Genomic DNA, 19,465 nt, shown 5'->3' with positions numbered 1-19,465 from the left:
CTGCTCTTAAACGCTTTCACAGCGGATTCAAAAAAGCCTACCTACTCATGACAGCATCTGTCTTGATAGGCTGCGGCTTTTTTACTGTTATTATTGAATCTCAGATTTAAATTTCCATTTTGAAATTTGAAAACGTGCTTGCCTTTAACAGAGCGCATAAATGTATTCATTTAAAACAGTGTGGTTTAGACCTTTACTATATTGAAAACGTTCGCTAATATTCCAGTTTGCTGTATTCATAGCCAAGTATTTGATCTCCCAAATGCTTTCATTAGTTGAAGGTAGTGTGCGACTATTACCTTTTCTTCTACTAGGGTATCATTTGTATTAAGATAGTTCTAAAAAACCCTTCAAACCATTCTGAAAGATGGTTAAAAAATGTAGGTCAGCAGCAGCAGCTTTCCATTTGGAGCAAGAGTTACACGGATTGCATATTTTGGGTTTTGTGTTACTAAATTTTCATGAGTGTCTTGTGTGTACTGGAAATGATATTGTTTGGGGAAATAATTATGGGACCGAAAATGCCTCACTCTCCTTGATCAGCCTCTGTTGATCTGCAAATAAGTACACAGAACATATTGAAAACGACCCTATATATAAAAGCATCATCAGTGAAAATGACCATTAGAATTTGGAGACAGCTGGACGATGTGGACAACTGCAAAGATGCTACCGCTGGAGAATTTTAGGTTAAATTTTATGTTTCGTGTGCAGACGGTTACAAATCTTCTGGGGGGTGGGAGGACCCCCCCCCCCAAAAAAAGGGGGGGGCGGGGGAGTTAAAAAAGATTACTTTCCCGTGAGATGGCAAACGTTTCCCTGCCCTCGGAGCACAACGAGGCGCTTTCCCAGCATGACACACGGGGCTGGGGGGCAACGTGCGGTCCCCGAAAGTTTGGCGGGTCCGCCTCCCCCACCACACCTGAACGCGGGGCACCGCGTTTGCGGCCGCCCCGTCGCCTCTCTCCCGCCGCACCGGCCCCGCGGGGCAGCGCCGCCGGCGACACCCCGGCCCCGGCTCCCGCCCCACACGCCGGGGCCCGCCGCCACCCTTCTCGACGGAGCAACCCCTGCGCGAGTTGGGCCTACGGCTGCCCCCTCCGCGGGGCCCGCTGGGCACGCACACGAGCGGGACCCGGCCAGAGGCAGCGTGCGGGGCCGCGCCGCCCCCCCCCCCCCCCCGCAGCCCGCCGCGCTCCTGGCGGCGGCCCGGAGCGGGAGCCGGCGCCGTATGGAGTCCAGTCCGCGTTTTGCGAGTGCGCGGGCACGCTCGGGGCGGAGGGGGCGATGTCTGCCGGCGCTGGCTCGCTCGCTCGCTCATGCCATGCTGGGCCAGCGCGGCTCCGCCAGACGTGTGTTCACCCATATCCGGGTTAGGGAGGAAAGGAGGGGGGAAAGGAGGGGGGGGGGGGGGGGAAGGGGAAAAAAAGTTTCATTTAAACCTGAACAAAAAACTTTCAACATGAAATCACACAGCGGGAACAGGCGCGGACCGTAAGGCGTTCTTACCATTTCTAATCTCAACCACGGACTCGGGGAGGGAAATTTCTGTAACTCGGTGCGTGCGGAGCGGTCCGCAGGGGATACTCTTGGCTCAGTTAAGTCCCTGCCCCGACCGCTTCTCTTTCTGCCCCTCTCCGCGCACTACCCCACCTCTGTTCGCCCCCCCTTCTGGGGGTGAGGATCGATATTTTTTGTTTTGGTTTGGTTTTAGTAGTTAGTATTATCAGCACTAATCTCTCCGGACTCGCAATGTTGCGATGATCATGGCCGCGCAGGTCGCAGCGGCTCCGGCGGGTGCGAACAACAGCAAGGGCAAAGCCCCGAGCCTGCCGGGCGGCCTGGGCCCGGACCGGGGCCCGGGGGTGGCCGGGGCCGCCGCTACTGCCGCTCCCGGGCCGGGCCCAGCGCTGGGGGTCGTTGAAGGGAGTCCGGCCGGCGGCACCGTGAATAATTTAGATCACCATCTCCACCACCACCACAGCGAGCCGCTGAACATGGCCAATAACGCGGCTCCCGCCGCTGCCGCCGGTAACAACAACAACAACAACGCCAGCGGCGGCGGCGGCGGCTCCTCCTCGGAGCCGGCTCTGAAGGAAGGTGGAAGCTCCTCGGCGTTATCTTCATCTTCTTCGTCTTCTTCCTCCTCCTCCTCCTCCTCCTCCAACCCGGGCTCGGCTATGGAGACGGGGCTGCTCCCCAACCACAAGCTGAAGAGCGTCGGAGGCGATCACCCCGCCGCGCCGCCCCACCACCACCACCACCATGCCCACCACCCGCATCACCATGCCCACCACCACCATGCCCACCACCCGCACCACCACCACCATGCACTACAGCAGCAGCTAAATCAATTCCCGCCGCCGCCGCCGCAGCAGCCGCCGCCTCAGCACCATCCCGTGCAGAATAACAACAGCAGCCTCGGCGGCGGCGGCGGCAGCGGCAGCAACAACAACGGCGGTGGCGGTGGCGGCGCTGCTCAGCCCAGTGCAGACATGGAGCAGCAGCAACATGGAGGAAAAGACAGTGTTTTGGGCGCTCAGGCCGAGCCCCCCCAGCAGCCGCAGCAAATGCTGAATAAAGGCGCCGACGAGGAGGAGATGCCCGGCAAGATGGGCGAGCCCATCGGCGGCCGCTACGATCACCCCGGCTTGGGACCCCTGGGCGGACAGCAGCAGCCCCAGCAGCCGCCCCCGAGCGCTGGGAGCGGCGGCGGCGGCGGCCTCGGCGGCGGCGGCGGCGGGAGCGGGGGAGGCGGCGGCGGCCCCTCCGCGGTGGGTGTCTCGGAGTTCAATAGCTATTATGGCAACGCTGCCCCTGCCCCTGCCAGCAGCGCTACGGCGAGCCGCGCCGGGCCTTGCTTTGATCAACATGGCGGACAACAAAGCCCCGGGATGGGGATAATGCACCCCACGGCGGCCCCCAACAGCATGGACCCCCTGCAAAACTCCCACGAAGGTTACCCCAACAGCCAGTACAACCACTACTCGGGCTACGGCCGCGGCCCCGGCGGCGTCGCGGGCGGCGGCGGCGGCGCGGGAGCCGTGGCGGCAGCGGGCGCCGGAGCAGGCGGCGGCGGCGGCTACGGGAGCTCCGCGGCGGGCTACGGGGTGCTGAGCTCCCCGCGGCAGCCGGGCGGCGGCATGATGATGGGCCCCGGCGGCGGGGCCGGCCTCGGCAAGGCTGCTGCCGGCGCGGCGGCGGCGGCCGGCGGCTTCGCGCGGTTCTCCGGGCAGAACCAGCACCCGTCCGGGGCCACCCCTACCTTGAACCAGCTGCTCACATCCCCCAGCCCCATGATGCGGAGCTACGGCAGCAGCTACCCCGACTACAGCAGCCCCAGCGCCCCGCCGCAGCCTCAGCCCCAGGCAGCGGCGGCCGCCCCGGGAAGCCAGCAGGCAGCGGCGGGCATGGGCATGGGCAAGGACATGGGCGCCCAGTACGGAGCGGCGAACCCGGCCTGGGCAGCGGCGCAACAAAGGAGTCACCCGGCGATGAGCCCCGGGAGCACCGGGCAGGCCATCAGCAGGACCCAGGTAACCCCCGCGCCCCATCGCTGGCGGCTCCGCGCCGCTCGTGTCGGGGTCGCAGTTTCTTTATAATTCACTTTTTCTTCCTCTCCCCCTCCCCCCCCCCAACCTCCTCTCTCTTTTTTTTATTTTATTTTATTTTTCTTTTTCTTTCTTTTTCCTCTGGGCCAGTTCTGCTCCTCTCTGCCTCCGCAGCAAGGGAGAGCAGCGCACAATGCGCGGCCCCGCCGGGGCCAGAGGCAGCGGAGCGCGGCTCTGGCTGCCGAAACCAGGCTGCTTTCGGACCCGCTTCATATTTTCCCCCTCTCCGCTTCGCAGGCAGCGGCGGTGGGACGCGGGGCCGGGGGACAGGCGGCTCGGGACGGGGGCGGGTTTGGTCAGCGGGGTGCCGGGCCCGAGGGGCTCCCGGGGGATACCGTCCATTATCGTTCACGGGGCCTTTTGCTGTATTTTGGTTTTATTTTTTTCTTCCTCCCTTTTTTCCTCCCCCCAATCTCCGTTTTTAACCTGTTATTTTTTTGTTCGAGCAGAACACGTTGCGCGCTCTTAGCAAAGTAGTTTGTCCCTGGCGGAGTTACCGCAGTGAGATCCGCGCAGCGCGGCCGGGATCTTTTCCCTTCCCCCCCCCCCCCCCTTCCCTTTCCCGGTGGGAAGAGCGCGCGCGCGCGTGTGTGCGCGCGTGTGCCCGCGCCTCCGTCTGCGCGGCGCGGTGCGGGGTGTCTTGGGCCGGTCACCTTAGGGGGGACCTGCCCCACCAGCGTTAGCGCGCGTGGGTGCGCAGAGCTGCGTTTGTGTCCCCGAACAGACGCGGAAATCTAAACGGGAGGAGAGGGGGAAGGGTGGACGGGAGAGGGGGGGAGCGTCGAAGAAAAATAAATAATAAAAAGAAGGAAAAGTCCTTGGCTTCGGAAAAAGGGGCGCGGGCACCGAGCGGGCCGCCGCAGCCACACGCACCCCCGTGCACCCCCCGCCCCGTAACTCCGCCGATCGATAGATGGGTGGATGGATCGATAGGTGGATAGATAGGCGCGATGATCGCGGGGCGGCGGGCCGCGGCGCAGCGCCTTTCCGGTGCGTTGCGGGGAGCCGGCGTTCCGGCAGGCCGGTTCCCGCTGTAGGGCCGGTGCCGAGCGAGGAGCGGCCGGGTCTCCTCCGCCAGGTTCGGAATTTGAATTGTGGAGGTAAACTGGCTGCACCGTCTCCAGACAGCTGCCTCCGAGTTGACATCTAATCTGCCATCTGATTGGCTCCCCGCTCGCCATTGGGCACCTCGCGCCGCTGATGTAAATAGAAGTGCCGAGCGGCGCAGTCACACGAACCCCCGCCGCAAATAACACCCGGCAGCCGCGCCGCCGGGCCGGGGGGAGCGGCCCCTCCGCCGGCACCGGCTCCAGCCCTGCCGGCCACCGGCGCCGCCAGGGCCCAGGGGCAGCCCCTCGCCTTCTCCCCTTCCCTCCCCCCCTCCCTCCCGCGGTTCGGTTCCATGGCGTGCTTTTTCTGGGCATTGGTTTATTTATTCTTTCAGATTATTAATTCCCCGCTAATTGGAGGCGGTAGGGGAGTACCTTGCAATAACAGGGCTTGGGCGAGGATTCGGGATTTCAAGTTGCGCTCGTGCTTCTGAAAGCGTTTTGTAATGTTGCAGCTTATGGATATTATGCAAGGGATTAGTTTCTTACTTTCTTCTTTTTTTTTTGTGAATAATCCAAATACTAATTTCATTACATTCCTCTTACCTTGATACCTAACCTGTGCATGCCTCTTAAAAACACCATCTCGTTTACGTGTGGCTGGTGTAGGTGAGAAGACGCCGCGTATTGTACAAAGACGGGAAAAAGGAGCCATTCTGCCAGAGGTTGCGTTTGTCTCATCTCCGCAGCGCATCCAGACATTCCGGGGGGAAATGTGCTTTTGGGTTTGAATTGTGGTTAGAAGACTTCAAGAAGCATCGGGAGTTGTTGATCTCATTATTTTTTTCTACACAAATGTGAGATTAGGCTTGAATTCTCAGTAGGAAAGTGAATTGTGTTAAATGGAGTAGTGCATTAGGATTTTATGGGTTTCTTTTCCCTTCGACAAGATCTTTCTATTAAGAACTGTTAAATCTTTTAATAGCTTTTAACAACGAGGACTGGCAGGAACAAATGCAGGTGTATGCTTTTGGGATCCTCAGATGGCTGGATCTTTCCATAAAGTAATGAGCAGAACCTGGAGAAAACACCGTTTAATATGGTGAACGGGTATTAATCCTGAAAAAACAATAATGCTAGAAACCCTGGATGGGCTGGCTGTGTGTGTGTTTGTCTACTTCCAGCAGGCCACTCCTGTCATATTTCTAGTTTTTGTTCCATTTCCTTTCTATTTCTTCCAGGGAAATAAGATTTTTCTTGTTTTGTGAGTGTTATTTTTACCTTTTTAAATTTGCACTGGTAAAAGGGTCACTGGAAGCCATAAGGTAATGAGGCCTTGTATGCTATAACCTTTTGAAATTAATTTAAAAAGATTTGCATTGTCTGCTTGCTTTTAAACACAGGTAGTTTGGAATGAATGGCTTTAAAAGCTAGGAAAATTGTTGTCAGATAGACATAGTACATGTTGGTTTAGAGTACTATTTCTTTACGGCAGAAATTGTTTAAAGTGTTTTATTTTTATTGGGGGAGTGAGAGTAAATTCATTATGTCCTCAGTATGACCCTTAGAAATACTTCCTTCTATTTATGGGTTTATGTGCTCTTTCACAGTTTTTTTTGTGTGTGTGTGTGTGTGCCATAAGAATTAAGATGCAGCTTAGAAAGAAGAGTCTGGCAAGGGCCTAATTTCTTTGGGTTTTTGGTTTTTTTTTAAATTATTATTATTTTCCTTAAAATAATTATCATAAAGGCAGGTCATCAGTGTTCCTCGTGTTATGATATTTGCATCTAACCAGTGAGTGATTAAGGAATTTTGTTAGGTTTTAAATTAATATTTTTTAATGTATAAAATAGGTTGTGTCAAATAAAAGATAAATTCTTACATTAACTTACAGAACTTTTTTTTTTCAGTTATTTTTTTTTTTTAATGCCCATGTGTCACTCTCCATGTGTGTTGTATCATTATGTAGAGAAATTAATTGCTTTTTGAAAGAGAAAACCGGAATATTCAGTCCAGCATTTGAACAGGAGGCTTCTCTTTAATTTTTTTTTAATAATTCTCTATGTGTATACTGTGTCTATGTGTATACACACATTAGAATATACTCACTTGTCATGTATCTTTGGAAAGCAGATGATGATTGGCTCCTACACCTATAAGAAACTGTTGTGCTGCAAACAGAGAAAAAGGACTGTCAGAAGGCTACAACATCTGAGATACTTGTTCAGGAAATTCTTGCCTCAGCATGGGTAATTTCTGTAATATGCAGAACCGTGGCGTCCCACTCTGAACTGACTTCTGTGTTTGTCCAGCCTATTAAATTAAGAAAATTTTGCTTCCATTTCATTTAATCACCTTACCCAGTCATGAGACGAGATGTAAGCTTGAAAAGGAGGCCTCTTGTTTCTGAAGAAACACACGTTTTCAAAGCAGATGGATATAGCTCACACAGATACAGTGATTTGATTGTGGAGGAGACGTGTGATGCTGGTACAGTACCTTGTCGTTCAGTTATTTTGATTATTAAGTCCTTGGCATTGTACAGCTATTTAGAGTCCTGAGGCTCCTTTTATACTTCTGATTTGTACTGCCGTTGCTTAACATGTTGGCTGGCCTCTGTGTGTGTGCTTTATGCACTTCGTTCTCCTTTGTGCACGTGTGCAGGATTTACACACAGCTACACACAAAGAGAGAACCTGGGTCTTTTCAGGAGTACCTGTATAGCAAGTGTTAGGAAAAAATCCGTCGAGCTGCTCTGAGTTAGTGTGTGTATCAGTCGTTTGTTTTGCAGTGGAGAAACTCGGAATATGCCTGATTCTGCAGCTCTTTCTATGCCAAATAGATAGCCCGTGTTGGGAGTTCTAGCTAAGCCAGGGCTGCAGAATCATGTCCTGTGCCTGAAGGCCATTAAACAGCTGTTAGTGTGGTGAATAGATTCTTGATGTCTCAGTGGGAGAATAAAATATATTTTTCCCTGTGTGTTTTGGAATAAACAGTTTAGTATTCACATAGCTTCTATTTAGAAGTAGCAAATAGCAATATTCTCAGTTAGTAGCATCTATATATATATTACGACCATATATTTGACACTTTGTGGTTTGGTGTTCAGTTATTGGTTTCTGTAGTAGTGCTTATGCCTACATGTTGAACAGCAGCACCATGTGTATGAGATACAATAAAGAAAGAGAGATGCAAACCTGTCTACTGTATTACTGCCTCCATCGTGTACGGATTCTACAACTAAGCAGTCGATTGCTGTCTTCTTGGCATTCTGATCCAAATCTGTGGGGATGAAAAGGCATGTAATCTGTTGCTAAATTTCCTAGATGCATATGTAACATGAGATTTTTGAAATTACTAAGCATGGTCTGTTAGGTGATGCTGTTTCATTCTGAAGTACTGTCTTGGTTAAAACTAGATGAAATTTGTGCAATGAAAACAAATTTGAGTAGATATCGCTAGATCTTTCTCTTACTTTTGCACCTCAAATATTTCATTACAGGTATTTTGACATTCTTCTTGTTAACATGAGAATGGTGGCAGTTTATTCATCCTTGTGTCCTTAAGATCATACCTTTGTCCTAACTAGTTACATTTCAGTACTTTTTCAGAATGTGCGATCTATCGGGAGGCTTTGAAGATTCTCTGTGGATATGTAAAGTAGTGTTGCCACAGTCACTGTGCATGCATGCTTAAGGCTGCAGAATTCCAGTAGCATGTGTTTGTGGTAGGCTAACTTGCTAGAATATATTTTAGAATTGTGATTATTAAGGTACTTGGGGGAAAAAAAAGGTTTTTCTTTCAATTTTGGGGCTATTTACATAGTGCTAAATACATGTTTTGGTAGGACTGAATGAGGACTTTAATTAAACTTAAATTAAAAGTATACCTTAGTGGTTTTCAAATTTGTTTTGAAAACTAGTAATAGAAAAGCGCTACTAAGCAGTGTTGTTTTTGTACTGCTTGGTGCCGAGAGAAGCAAATAAATGTCATACATGGAAGTCTTGTGGAGCCAATTGTATTAGAGTAAAATGTATTTTAGGGAAGCCTTGCCTGTTAGTAAATTTAAATATTATTTTTTGGTAAACTTGAAAGTTTTCTCTACACCTGATGTGTGTTTTGCCATTCAGATCGTAAGATTATCTTTTGAATTTTTCTGTTATCCAATCGTCCCCTCTTTGTGCTCAGTTTTACACACAAATGCTGATGTGCTGGCACAGGGCTGCAGTGCTTGTCTTGCAGGTGGGCTGGAGGACTTCTGTTGTCCTACTTCCAGTTTGGGAGTGGCATCCAGTGATCCACCAGGAACACAGGTTGGCTCCACAAGCACCAAACCCATCCAGGGCACGGTGTCCCACTGCAGTCGAGGAATCCTCAGGGATTAATGTATCCCAAGATACCTGTGTAATTTGTGAACAGTGCATTTTAGGGACAGTAGATGGCTAATTTGCACAGGATTACTTTTAACGATCTTTATTTGCTCAGTAACAACATTCTTTATGCTGTCTTTCTAGTGTGCCGTGCACTGGAGTAAGAGATGATTCTTCCTGTTGTACAGGGTGGGGAAACTGAGGCACACAACACGCATCTTCTTTCAGACAGGCGCACCTTGGCAGAACTGAAAACAGAGGTCTCAGAAATAAATAGGGTCTCAGCGCCATAAACTTCGGCTTTTGCATAAATCCAGTCTTACTGTGAACATGTTCCATTGTGGGAGAATTTAAGCTTTACAGACGTCTATTCAGACAACTGAGAAGACAAATGACTGAGCAAAATGAGGGATTTGTCTGTGTCAATATAGTCACCTTAAACTAAAGGCACCGTCATCTAAAATTCAAGTATTCCTTGCACTGTTTTATCATTGCGCATTCAATGTCATCTATATAAAGTCACTGGATTTCTCCTAGAAATTAAGCTCTGAGGAAAATTGAGTTGAACAAGTGCCCAGGAGCTTTGCTGGTGTTGCAGTACTTGCCTTCTGATGAATACGATGTACAGAGCACAAGTATGTGCTGGGGGTGTGTGGGGGTGCATGCACAGTCTTCCTTACCACCAAGTCCAGTTGTTTTATCTGGCAGATAAATTGTCTTCATTTTTAAAATGAACAAATTTGAGGCAGAAATCACAATTGTTGTGTCTTGTTTAAAGATTGCTTTTCATAGGGGAATTGGTCTTAATGCAAATATAAAATACCTTTTAGCAAACTTTGTATTCCCTGTATAGGATGCTTACTTCATCTGAAGGCACCTGCAACTATTTAGAAAATTGTGTAACCTAAGATCATTATCCTGATACTATTATCAAAATGTTTCATTTACGTGTATTAAAACCTATGTGAAATCTGTGTAAAAGTTTTGAGCGGATGTGATTTGAAAGGGTGTTGATATATCATGCATTTATATTCCATGTGTAGTGGAAATGTTAATTTCCTTACAAACTACCAAGCCAAGTCGTGAGGCTGCTGAATTTCTGAATTGGTAGTGGCTAATTTGTGGATGTAAAACAGAGTTTGGTGGTTCTGCAGTGTGTGTAAGGAATTGCTTTCAGTACAGAGCTATCAAGTTGATCTACTTGCATATTACTTCTTGCATTTGAGTCATGGTGGGTTTAGTAACTATGTCAGAAGGACTGAGCATGTGTAGAAATATGTAACCTATTTATTAGTTTCCTTTCTCCAATTTCAAGAGCTATTAGTTTAGTTAATCTTTTGCACCTGAACTTGCCCAATTGCCAAATGGTGTTCTGCATTTAGGAATTCACTGCTGTGCCCTCTCTTCCCACCTGCATTGTGGCCTTCTCAGACTTGAAAAGACACTGAATTTAGGTTTGTGATCTCATAATTGTTTATGAAGACATCCATGTGAGTGATAGGCCCTCTGACACCTCCAGCTGTAGGGCTGTGTTGCTGATCTCTTCCTGCCACCCCCCCCCAGTCTCTTTCTGACCATCGGGGGTGGGGAAGGAATTTTCTGCTAATCTTTTCTCTGTTGGTTCGTTGTTTGGTTTGTATAAGTTAGATGGATGTGGGATTTTTGTCTGTTACTTATTTTCTTAGCCTGTTTGCTAAAAAACAACGATCATGAAAATGGGGAAAACTCTTACTGCAGAACTCTTCCCCCCATCCCCCCCTCTTTTTTTTTTTTTTAGGGGATAATGTTACTTCTGTTACTAATAGGGTCTTGTAAGCTTCTACTTTAAACTGTTACATGTGTGTGTTTTTTCCTTGAGAGCTTTGTTTGATACTTTAGGTATCTACTTACTCAAAAAATAAATCTTCGGTAGCAGAGGTTTCTGTTGGATGTTAGTGATTTTTTTTTTCACCTGTATTAGTTACAAAATGGTTTTGATTCTGTAGAGTTACTGAATCAACTTATTTGCCTTTTAAAGACCATGTGGCCAGGTCCACTGTGAACTTTTGTTGTTGTAGCTGCATAGTTAGGTTCAGGGAATTAATTGCATCGTTGACTAATAGCTGTTGTGGCAAACCCCTTTGTATTGAGTTTACCATTGGGGTGATAGTCTATCTGCACTGGCAATATAAGGCTTTATAAGGAGGCTCTCCCGAGGGGTTTACAGGTATGGCTGTTAAAGCAGAGGTAACTTGCTGAATTTTCCACAAGGTAGATAGTTCCACAACATGTTTTGGTCGTGTTTTAAAAGCGGAAAGTGATCTGTGTTATGCAGGAAAGAGAGGGCTGTCTGACTGTAGCACAGTCCCTGTTACAGCTGGCTTTCACAGAAGGGTCTGAAGTTTGAGCATGGTTGTTTTCTGTTTGTTTGACTGAAAAAAGAAAATTGGTTCAGAAAATCCCAAAAGGAGAGATCCTGTTTTAAAACGTAATTATAGTCATGTGTGCCATTCCCAGCGTGGACATGGCTTAATTCACAGATTGATTGAAGTGGAATAGTACCTTCTTTACACAAGCAGTGAATTCAGCCATGGTAAGTAAATTATGTGACTTCAGGAAAATGGTATTAGTCAGGGATTGGTGCAGGAATTCTGGATAGCTGTCTGCTGACTGCATCATCTAAAGGTTGCTAGTTTCATTGTTGGATACCTCAGCTTCTCTTTGTTAAAGTAAGGATAATATTTCTCTTATTTAAAACTACACATCAAACTCAACTAATTAATTACAGTGTCATCCAGAATAAATAGGCAGCCTAAATGCTTGTTACTTGTGAAGGTATCCAGTCTGCACTGTACCTTCCTCTCTGTTTGGATGGGATCTGATATGAGGTGTTCCCAACACTGATCATGTTATTTAGTTAGCTTGTCAGGCTTACTTGTTTTAAGCAAGGTACTGAAACATCAGCTCTGAAAATTTCTTTTGAAAACACAAGGACAGGATTTGTCGTTCTTAAATTTTATTCTTTTAAAGTTAAAAATAAAGATAAGGAGGTTTGTTTTGACAGCATGAAAGGAATATGCTGGTTTATTTGCAGCCTTTGATTTGGGTGGAATGTATGGAGTTCTGTATTTTTTTTTTCTTGTGTAGCAATTTATGTTGTGAATATTTTGGATGTTCTGTTTATATGAGATGGTAGTATTGATGTCTTACTTTCAGGCATGATTTATGGAAAATAATTGTGCTTTTGTGATTTATTTTTTTCCTTTAATTTACTGTTGCTTGAAATTCCCAAGTCAAGAAAAATGAGTGTGTTCTTTAGAGCTGTTGTAGTTTTAAGATATTTACAGATGGTCATAGATAGAGGCTATTTAAAGAAATATTTCTGGAAGAATACAGGTAGGTACGTAGGAGGCTGCTTTAGCTGTGTACCAGCAATAGCAAAATAATTTTACTTGGCAGTTTTACTTACATTTGACAGCACTTCCTTCCTATAAACAGAAAAGTAGACTTCTGCGAGGCAGTGACTTCATGGTGCCCTGTGTTTAGTGGTTGTGAGAAGTGCCAGTAATATATAGATAGCTGTTAGCTGGTTGTGTTCCGTTTTGGGTAATTTGTTTTAAACCGGAGTTTTGCTTGATTGAGGAATTTGCAGCGTGCAGGAAGGCTGAACTGGCGATGGAGGCTTCCTCGGGGAGGGGAGGGAGCGGGCTGCGTTCTGGGGCCGGTTACAAACGTGGTATTTGTAGCGTCTGTAAAAGTTTCACACATGAAGCAAACTAGTTAGCTTGTATAGAGTCACATGATCAAAATATTTTTCCCCTTGCCTCTGCCAGAAGCTATCTATTGCTTTTCAACAATCTCGCTTGTCGGGCAGCAGGCCAGGGTGTGCGAGGCGGCCCCTTACGTGAGCTGCTCCATTCTTCACCTCCCCGGCTGGAGTGCCCTGACCTTCACATATGGAGATTAGCCATGTGCTCCCGCAATTGAAACTTGCTGCCTCAGGAAGAAAGGGGGGGGGGTGGTGCTGTGGGGTTTTTTCCCTTCCCCCCCCCCTCCCCCCCCCCCCCCCCCGCTTCTTTTTATTCCTTGGGGAATTTGACATCCATTCATCCCTGACCTGGGCAAAGGTAATACAAGGAAATGGGACTGCAGTGGCATGCGGGAGGGACTGGGAGTATGGGCCTGGAGGTGGGCTGCTGCGGGAGGTGCCAGTGGAAAAGAGAAGATTGGGGAATATCCTTGTTTATTTCAAGCGATAGTTCTTCACTGTGTGCCACTGAGCTGCCTTTCAGAGGAGGTTTTCTCCCGTGTGACTCTCTGCCTTCACGTCTTCAAAACGTTATGTGGAGTGTTGCTAGTGGTTTTCTTTAGGTGATGCTCGGTTTACATTTAATTTTGTAGTTTTTGCTAATAAAGAGATACTCTATTTGTTTGTCTTGTATGTTATATTTTGGTTTATATATTTTCTTTCTTTTAAATCCTGAAGCTAATGTGCATCACTTGTGCCAGGTTGGGGGGACTATCACGAAAGTGTTTTTCCTGCTAATAAACTGTTGGAGCTACTGCTTTGGTGACGTTTTGGGGATTTTTAACTTTCTATAGAATACTCTTTTTGTTGTTGAATGTGTGGTATGCAAATACAAGGGAAAATAGTGCTACAAAGTATTTTGTTGTGGGTTTGGTTTTTTTTTTTTTAAGCATTAAAAACACATTTTGCTTTTCTAATAAACCCCATAACCAGACCTTTTAATGTTTTGATATAAATAGCAATTACACTAACTGAGATCCAACCGCAACTAAAAAAAGGCATTTAAAATCATTCAGAGGAACAATTCCCAACTTAATTGAGCTCTTCCTTTAAAGAGGAGGGGCTGATGGGGCAGCATCCGAAGCAAACTGACTTGCATTTTAGAACAGTCTTCTTGAAGTACTCAGTGTGTCAGCATGGTTGCCAGCATTTAAAAATAAAGAAAAAGATTTATCCAAGAATTAATTTGGGATCTGAGGGCTACTGCAGCCTGTACTGTCAAGAGTTTTATGTGTGAATGCTGGTGACAGTCAGAATGTTTTCTGGATGAATTGAGACTCTCAAAAAGTATTAGATATAGGTACATGGGCTTGTTGTCTCATACATTGGGATACTAGTTAGGGATTTGGTTGTTCATGAGGAACTTGCCAAATGCAGCACCTTGTGAACAAGCAGTGCAGAGGGATCACCTGCCCCAGGAAGATGTTGCATAGCCCCCCATTCCTCCTTTGAGTTCTTCACAGTGCATTTTAATAGCAATAAGAATAACATGCTTTGTTATTGTGGGCGGGGGGCTGAGTATTATTTTGCTATAGTGTAGTCGGCAGAGTGGTGGGTAGAAGAGTAGTGGAACCCACTATGTTTTCTGGAGCTGCTAACACTTTCGTGTGTCAGCTCTGTTGTGGGATATGGCTGCTCAAGGCTCTTCCTCTACGTTTTCTTCTGCAGGGAGTTAGAGATTTATTTGTGGATTATTCATTTTACTACTTTTTTACTTACTTTTTTTATCCAAATGTAATTTTTTTTTCTCCTTTGTTTTGTGATACTTCTTTTTATCTTAAATTCTTCCAAATTCCTCTTTTTCTCTCTTTCCAAATCATTGCAGTGATGGGAAAACCATTCTCTTCTCTTCTGCCATTTTATAGTTGTTGGAGAGTAAGTAGTATGATCATATATCCAGGGAGAAAATAGCTTTTGAGTGGCTGTGGTACCAGTCCCTCCCTTTGACTTGGCTTTGCTCCTTTCTGTCCACCAAGGAATCTGTGCACAAAAGTTGTCAGGGCAGGAGTGACAGCAGGGAAAGTTCCTTTGCCAGTCAGCTTCCTGTGTAGGCTCTTCTAGTGACCCGGGGTCAAGTTGCATTAAAAAAAAAAAGGCCATCAAAAACCCGACCAGGCAAGCCACAAACCCTGGTGAGATTTGGCATTGTTATAGGAGGAATCACACAAGTAGTTATCTGTGCCTGTTAGTGCCCTATTTTTTTTAGGTTCCTCTAAGTAATAGCAGAGAAAAGAGAAAAGAGGGAAACTAAGGACACAAAACCAAGCTGGAATGTAAATGTTGACACACACAGTTTCTTTACTTTTTACCTGGCATGGCAGCTGTAGTTAAAAATCTCTTTTTCTGTATTTGCTCAAAAGATGTTTGAAAAGATGTCAGCATGGAAATTGAAGTATGGAGTTGCTGTGTATGTGGAAAGAGTAGAAAAGATGGGAACTGAGAAGAAACACTTCGAGTGTAATCATCTGTATTAAGTAATGAATGTGATGTGCTAGATGCAGTCTATGCAATTTTATAGTACCTGATATTTCATTTCATAGATCTCCTTTTAATTTTCTCTAGAGAGAAGCAAGCTGCCAGTGATGGTTGGTGGTTATTCCACTGTGTCATATTTTGTTTGGGGGGGGGATGTAGCTAGTTAAGATGGTGAATGAAGCCTGTTTAAAAAGTTAGTTAAGGTTCCATTGTTCTAGGAAAATACCGTATGAATTTGAAGAAGAACAAAGGCCAATTTCTTCTTGCATGGTAGTCTCCAAATTCTGTTGGTTTGCCTCTAGGAAGACATAGATGTTTATTTGCAACAATCTTGTTCCCTAAAAAAAAAATAAATCTCACACATGTAGCTGTGATAGTTACTTGTCTTTTAGGTTTGAAAAAGCTGAGTCTGACTTACCCTGTTTGTCCCCTCTCCCTGCTCTGGCTTTTAACATTCAGTTTAAATTTTTTCTTTGCTTGGGGTTGATGTCTTCTTGAAGAGATGGAGGAAGAAAGTAGGTGCTTTTTGTTAAAGGCTGCAGCTGGTCATGGCATCATGACAGAAGGTTCAAATAATTAAGGTTTCTGATGACATTTTTGCTTTCTTAAGTCCTGTAACTCACATGTGGTTGTCTGTTTTATTCAAGCAAGTTATCTCAGCCAGGGTGCCAGAATAGATAGAAACATAGCTTTTCCGCTTCAGAAGTGGGTCTGTATATCCTCTTGTAGACTCAAGGAGATGATGAATATGACTCTTTTTAGTTATTGAGGGCTTTCCCCCCTCACTTCTCCCTCCCTCCTCCCCTCCCCCCCCCCAAAAAAATAAAATAAAGAAGATACTCATCTAATACTGAGCATTCAGTAACATGTTTTGGTGTTTTTAGATTAATGCTTGGGAATAAGAAGGGAGGATTTTTTTTTTCTTTTTTTTTTTTTTTTTTTTTTTTTTTTGAGCTCATTCTTCAGACATTTATCAGAAGATCCAAGTGGGTATTCCTCGGAAAGGCAGCTTTTTATTCTTGGCTTTTGAGGATCAGGGGCTGAAACAAAGAGCAGATTGGCAGGAGAAGGGTTATAACACATAAATGTATAGGAAAATGCGCTAAACTAAATGCACATGTGCCTTTTGTGTAGATACCAAGCCAGAATTTCTTTGAGGGAAACTGAAGAAAACTTGAAAAACCTAATTTGTTTACCTCTGCATTTTTCTGTAGCCTTTTGTTATGCTCCTTGGGCATTCTTTTCTCAAGTTCTGTGTTACTAAAAGATCTTACACCAAAGGGTGAGTGTAAGGACCATCTGAAGCTGATCTAAGACTTCACCTCTGCTGAAAAGACCAGTCCCACCCTTTTATCAGCTCCCTGCTGCTTCCCTTGTGTCCTAAGGTGAGTCGCATCAGTTCGCTGATTTGCCTGAAAACTAATCCTGCCAAACAAAACCTGTGAATGGTTATAGCTTTCAGCCAGGTCATTGAGCTGATACTTGCAGCATAGCCTTTCCAGCACAGAGGTAAGGCAAGGGAGAGCCTTGCAGGTTCAGCCGAGCATGAGGGTCAGGGCAGGACAGTCCCTTTCTGGTGGTGGTACAGGCCTGTTATCAGCGTAAACTCATCATGAGACTGTATCTTGAGTGTAAAATCACTCTGCAAGTAATGACAGATATTTAATTTCTCAGTGTTTCTGTAGAGCAGGGAATCATTGTTATCCTCCCCTTAAAAAGGAAGGAAGCTGACCCAGAGTGTAAGAGAGATTTATTTTTTTCTCACCAAGATGATAATTATACAGAATGTACCGATTGCAGTGGCTAAATAAGCCTTCAGTAGCTTTCAAATACTGGATTTCAAGGGTGGGACTCATCTAACCATATGTATTGTAGGCATTTATACCTGATCTTTTTGTGTCTCCTTGATGTAAAGAAATAGTCATTTCTTGGTGTGAATCATCTCATCCTAAAGTAGACATGTAATGCAGGTCTAATGAATCATGCTCCTAAAGTTACATGTTTTTTCCCTTCACTCCAAAGAAAGTCTAAGCCGATAAGCTCAGGTGTCAATGTCAAAGGGCAAGGTGAAATTAATTTCTTCCACTATTTATAGTGTTTTCAAATCATATAGGCAAATGACTCCAGACTTCTGTTGGAGTTCTGGGCTAACCGTCCTCTCCTTATCTTGCTAACCTATTAGAACTAATGGTTTTAATACCTATTTCCTGTTAAGCTTGATACATTTCTTTTTTTTGTTGTCCTTTTTTATAATACCCATTCAGAGTTTGTCCTGCTGTTGCTTTTCTTTTGATATGTTAAATTTTTGCATGTTTCTTTCCAAGCATCTTTGCAGGCATGAGGCATACTGGCAAATTTGAAAACACCAGGATGAGTTTCCAGATCAGTTGAACTTAATGCTTAGGTACACAATTTCCATACGGAGATGTGATCTCTTAGTTTGGAAACAGGGCAGCAATTTTGTTGTGTAGATGCTGCTTCAGTCCATTGAAAACTCTTTGCCCATTGCTGGCACTTCAACTGCGGTGAAGTGGGCACCTCTGGGAAGGAGCTGCCATGGTGGTGGTCCTTCATGCCCAGCATTGGTGCTCCCTGCTGCTTGTCAGCCCTCCTGCCTGTCACTCCAAGGGGTCGGTCTGTCTGTGGGCATCAAGTAGGGCAGTGAATGCAGTGAATGCTTTCGCAGGGCTAAGGGGCTGTGCTGGGCATGGGGAGGAAGGAAGGGGGCAGCTCGAGGGAGCTGGTGTCTGTGGGAGCAGACAAGGTGTGTTTGGAGTGCTACGGATATGTTCCAAAACAAAGCAACAAAACCCAGTGTAATGCCCATGGATGAAACCATTCGGAAGTACAAAAGAAAACATGGGGATGCCTGTCCTGCGAAGAGCCCTTTGTGGCAATGCAATTTTTTACAGAATTATTGAAGAGGAAAAAAACGTGGTTTGCAAAAGAGATTTACCTGTGTGTCCTGCAAAATGGTTACGGTAATCCTTAATTCTCTCTAGGGTCACTTAACCTTTCTTAGTGGAGTGTTTAAAATGCCCAAACTGAAACATTGTTGCTGTTAATAATTTAGCTGACATCTTTGTGGCAGGGAGTCAGTGCTTTCCGCTTTTTGGAGCCCGGTGTAACCACTGTTTCTGTTTGCTCCCTTTGTTTTGTAAGGGATCTTTCTCACAAACAGTGACAATTTATTTGGTTTACCCTTGGGTTTCTGAGCTCGGTATCCTCTAAAAAGTTGCATGTTTTCAAAAGATTCTGAAGACTTTTTTGTAGTTTTATGGTTTGTTTATCTTCTATGGTTCTCTTACATTTTGAAGTTCAACTAGTGGTATCGTTTTTAGATGTACTTTTTGCCCCCCATTGTGTACGAGGGACGAGGAGGAAGTCTGGCTTCCTCAAGGTTGGCCGAGATGTTTTAACTTCTATAGCAAATGAGGTGAGAGTGAAATTGTCAGAAGGATAGAGACTAAATTATTGAAGCACTTGACTGTTTAAAGTAGCTGGAGATGTACTATAAAAGGCGTGAGTCTAACAGTCAGATGTGTAAACAGCACCTTCCTTATTCCTTCCTTGTACCTGATTTCTCACCACTTGCTTAATATGATGAGAACCTAAATCAGTGTGGGAGATATTGCAGTCGTTTTTAAAGTGTTAGTTTATGATCCCTGCACCAGAAGAATAATCTATTACCATGTAGGATAACGAAGAGAAAAGCGTTTTCAAGGAAGATTAATTGAAGTAATTCATCACTTTAAAATGAAGAAGGTTCATCAAACAAAAATAAAAGCTAAGTATTTTATGTGCCTCTATTGGAATTTGATAACCATTTGTTTTGCTAGAAAATATATGTGGACTGGGCAACTAGTGCTTGTCTGCACAAGGAAATTTAACGGTACAACTATGTGCTATAATTATATGCTATAATTATACCAATATAACTCCCTATGGAGACACTCTTATACCAGAATAAGAGTTTACATGGTTTATCTTACTCTGCTTCCAAAGCACGTAAGCTTAAATAGGAAAGGGTACTCTTATACTGGAGCAAGTTTCCACACTGAGCTAGTTATATTGGTATAATTATGCATTTTTTTTTCCTTCAGTGTAGACAAGTCCCTAGTGCCTTTTCAGCTTTGAACTTTAGTTAAGAATTTCTTGGTTGTGATAAGTGTC

At 45.5% G+C, this 19,465-nt stretch overlaps 1 protein-coding gene across 6 annotated transcripts in view; it reads left to right on the top strand.

The window, feature by feature from the left end:
- Positions 1-1,696: 1,696 nt before the first annotated feature.
- Positions 1,697-19,465, top strand: part of ARID1B (AT-rich interaction domain 1B) — a 330,667-nt gene continuing 312,898 nt past the window's right edge. For all 6 annotated transcript variants that reach the window (XM_030499913.1, XM_030499915.1, XM_030499911.1 and 3 more), the window contains exon 1: positions 1,697-3,536. In XM_030499913.1, coding sequence (XP_030355773.1) covers positions 1,761-3,536 — 1,776 coding nt within the window. In that variant the 5' untranslated portion in view covers positions 1,697-1,760. The remainder of the gene's footprint in view (positions 3,537-19,465) is intronic.

Source organism: Strigops habroptila, chromosome 10, assembly GCF_004027225.2.
Source record: "Strigops habroptila isolate Jane chromosome 10, bStrHab1.2.pri, whole genome shotgun sequence".
Lineage (NCBI taxonomy): Eukaryota > Metazoa > Chordata > Aves > Psittaciformes > Psittacidae > Strigops > Strigops habroptila.
This window is presented reverse-complemented; position numbering and strand designations above follow the sequence as displayed.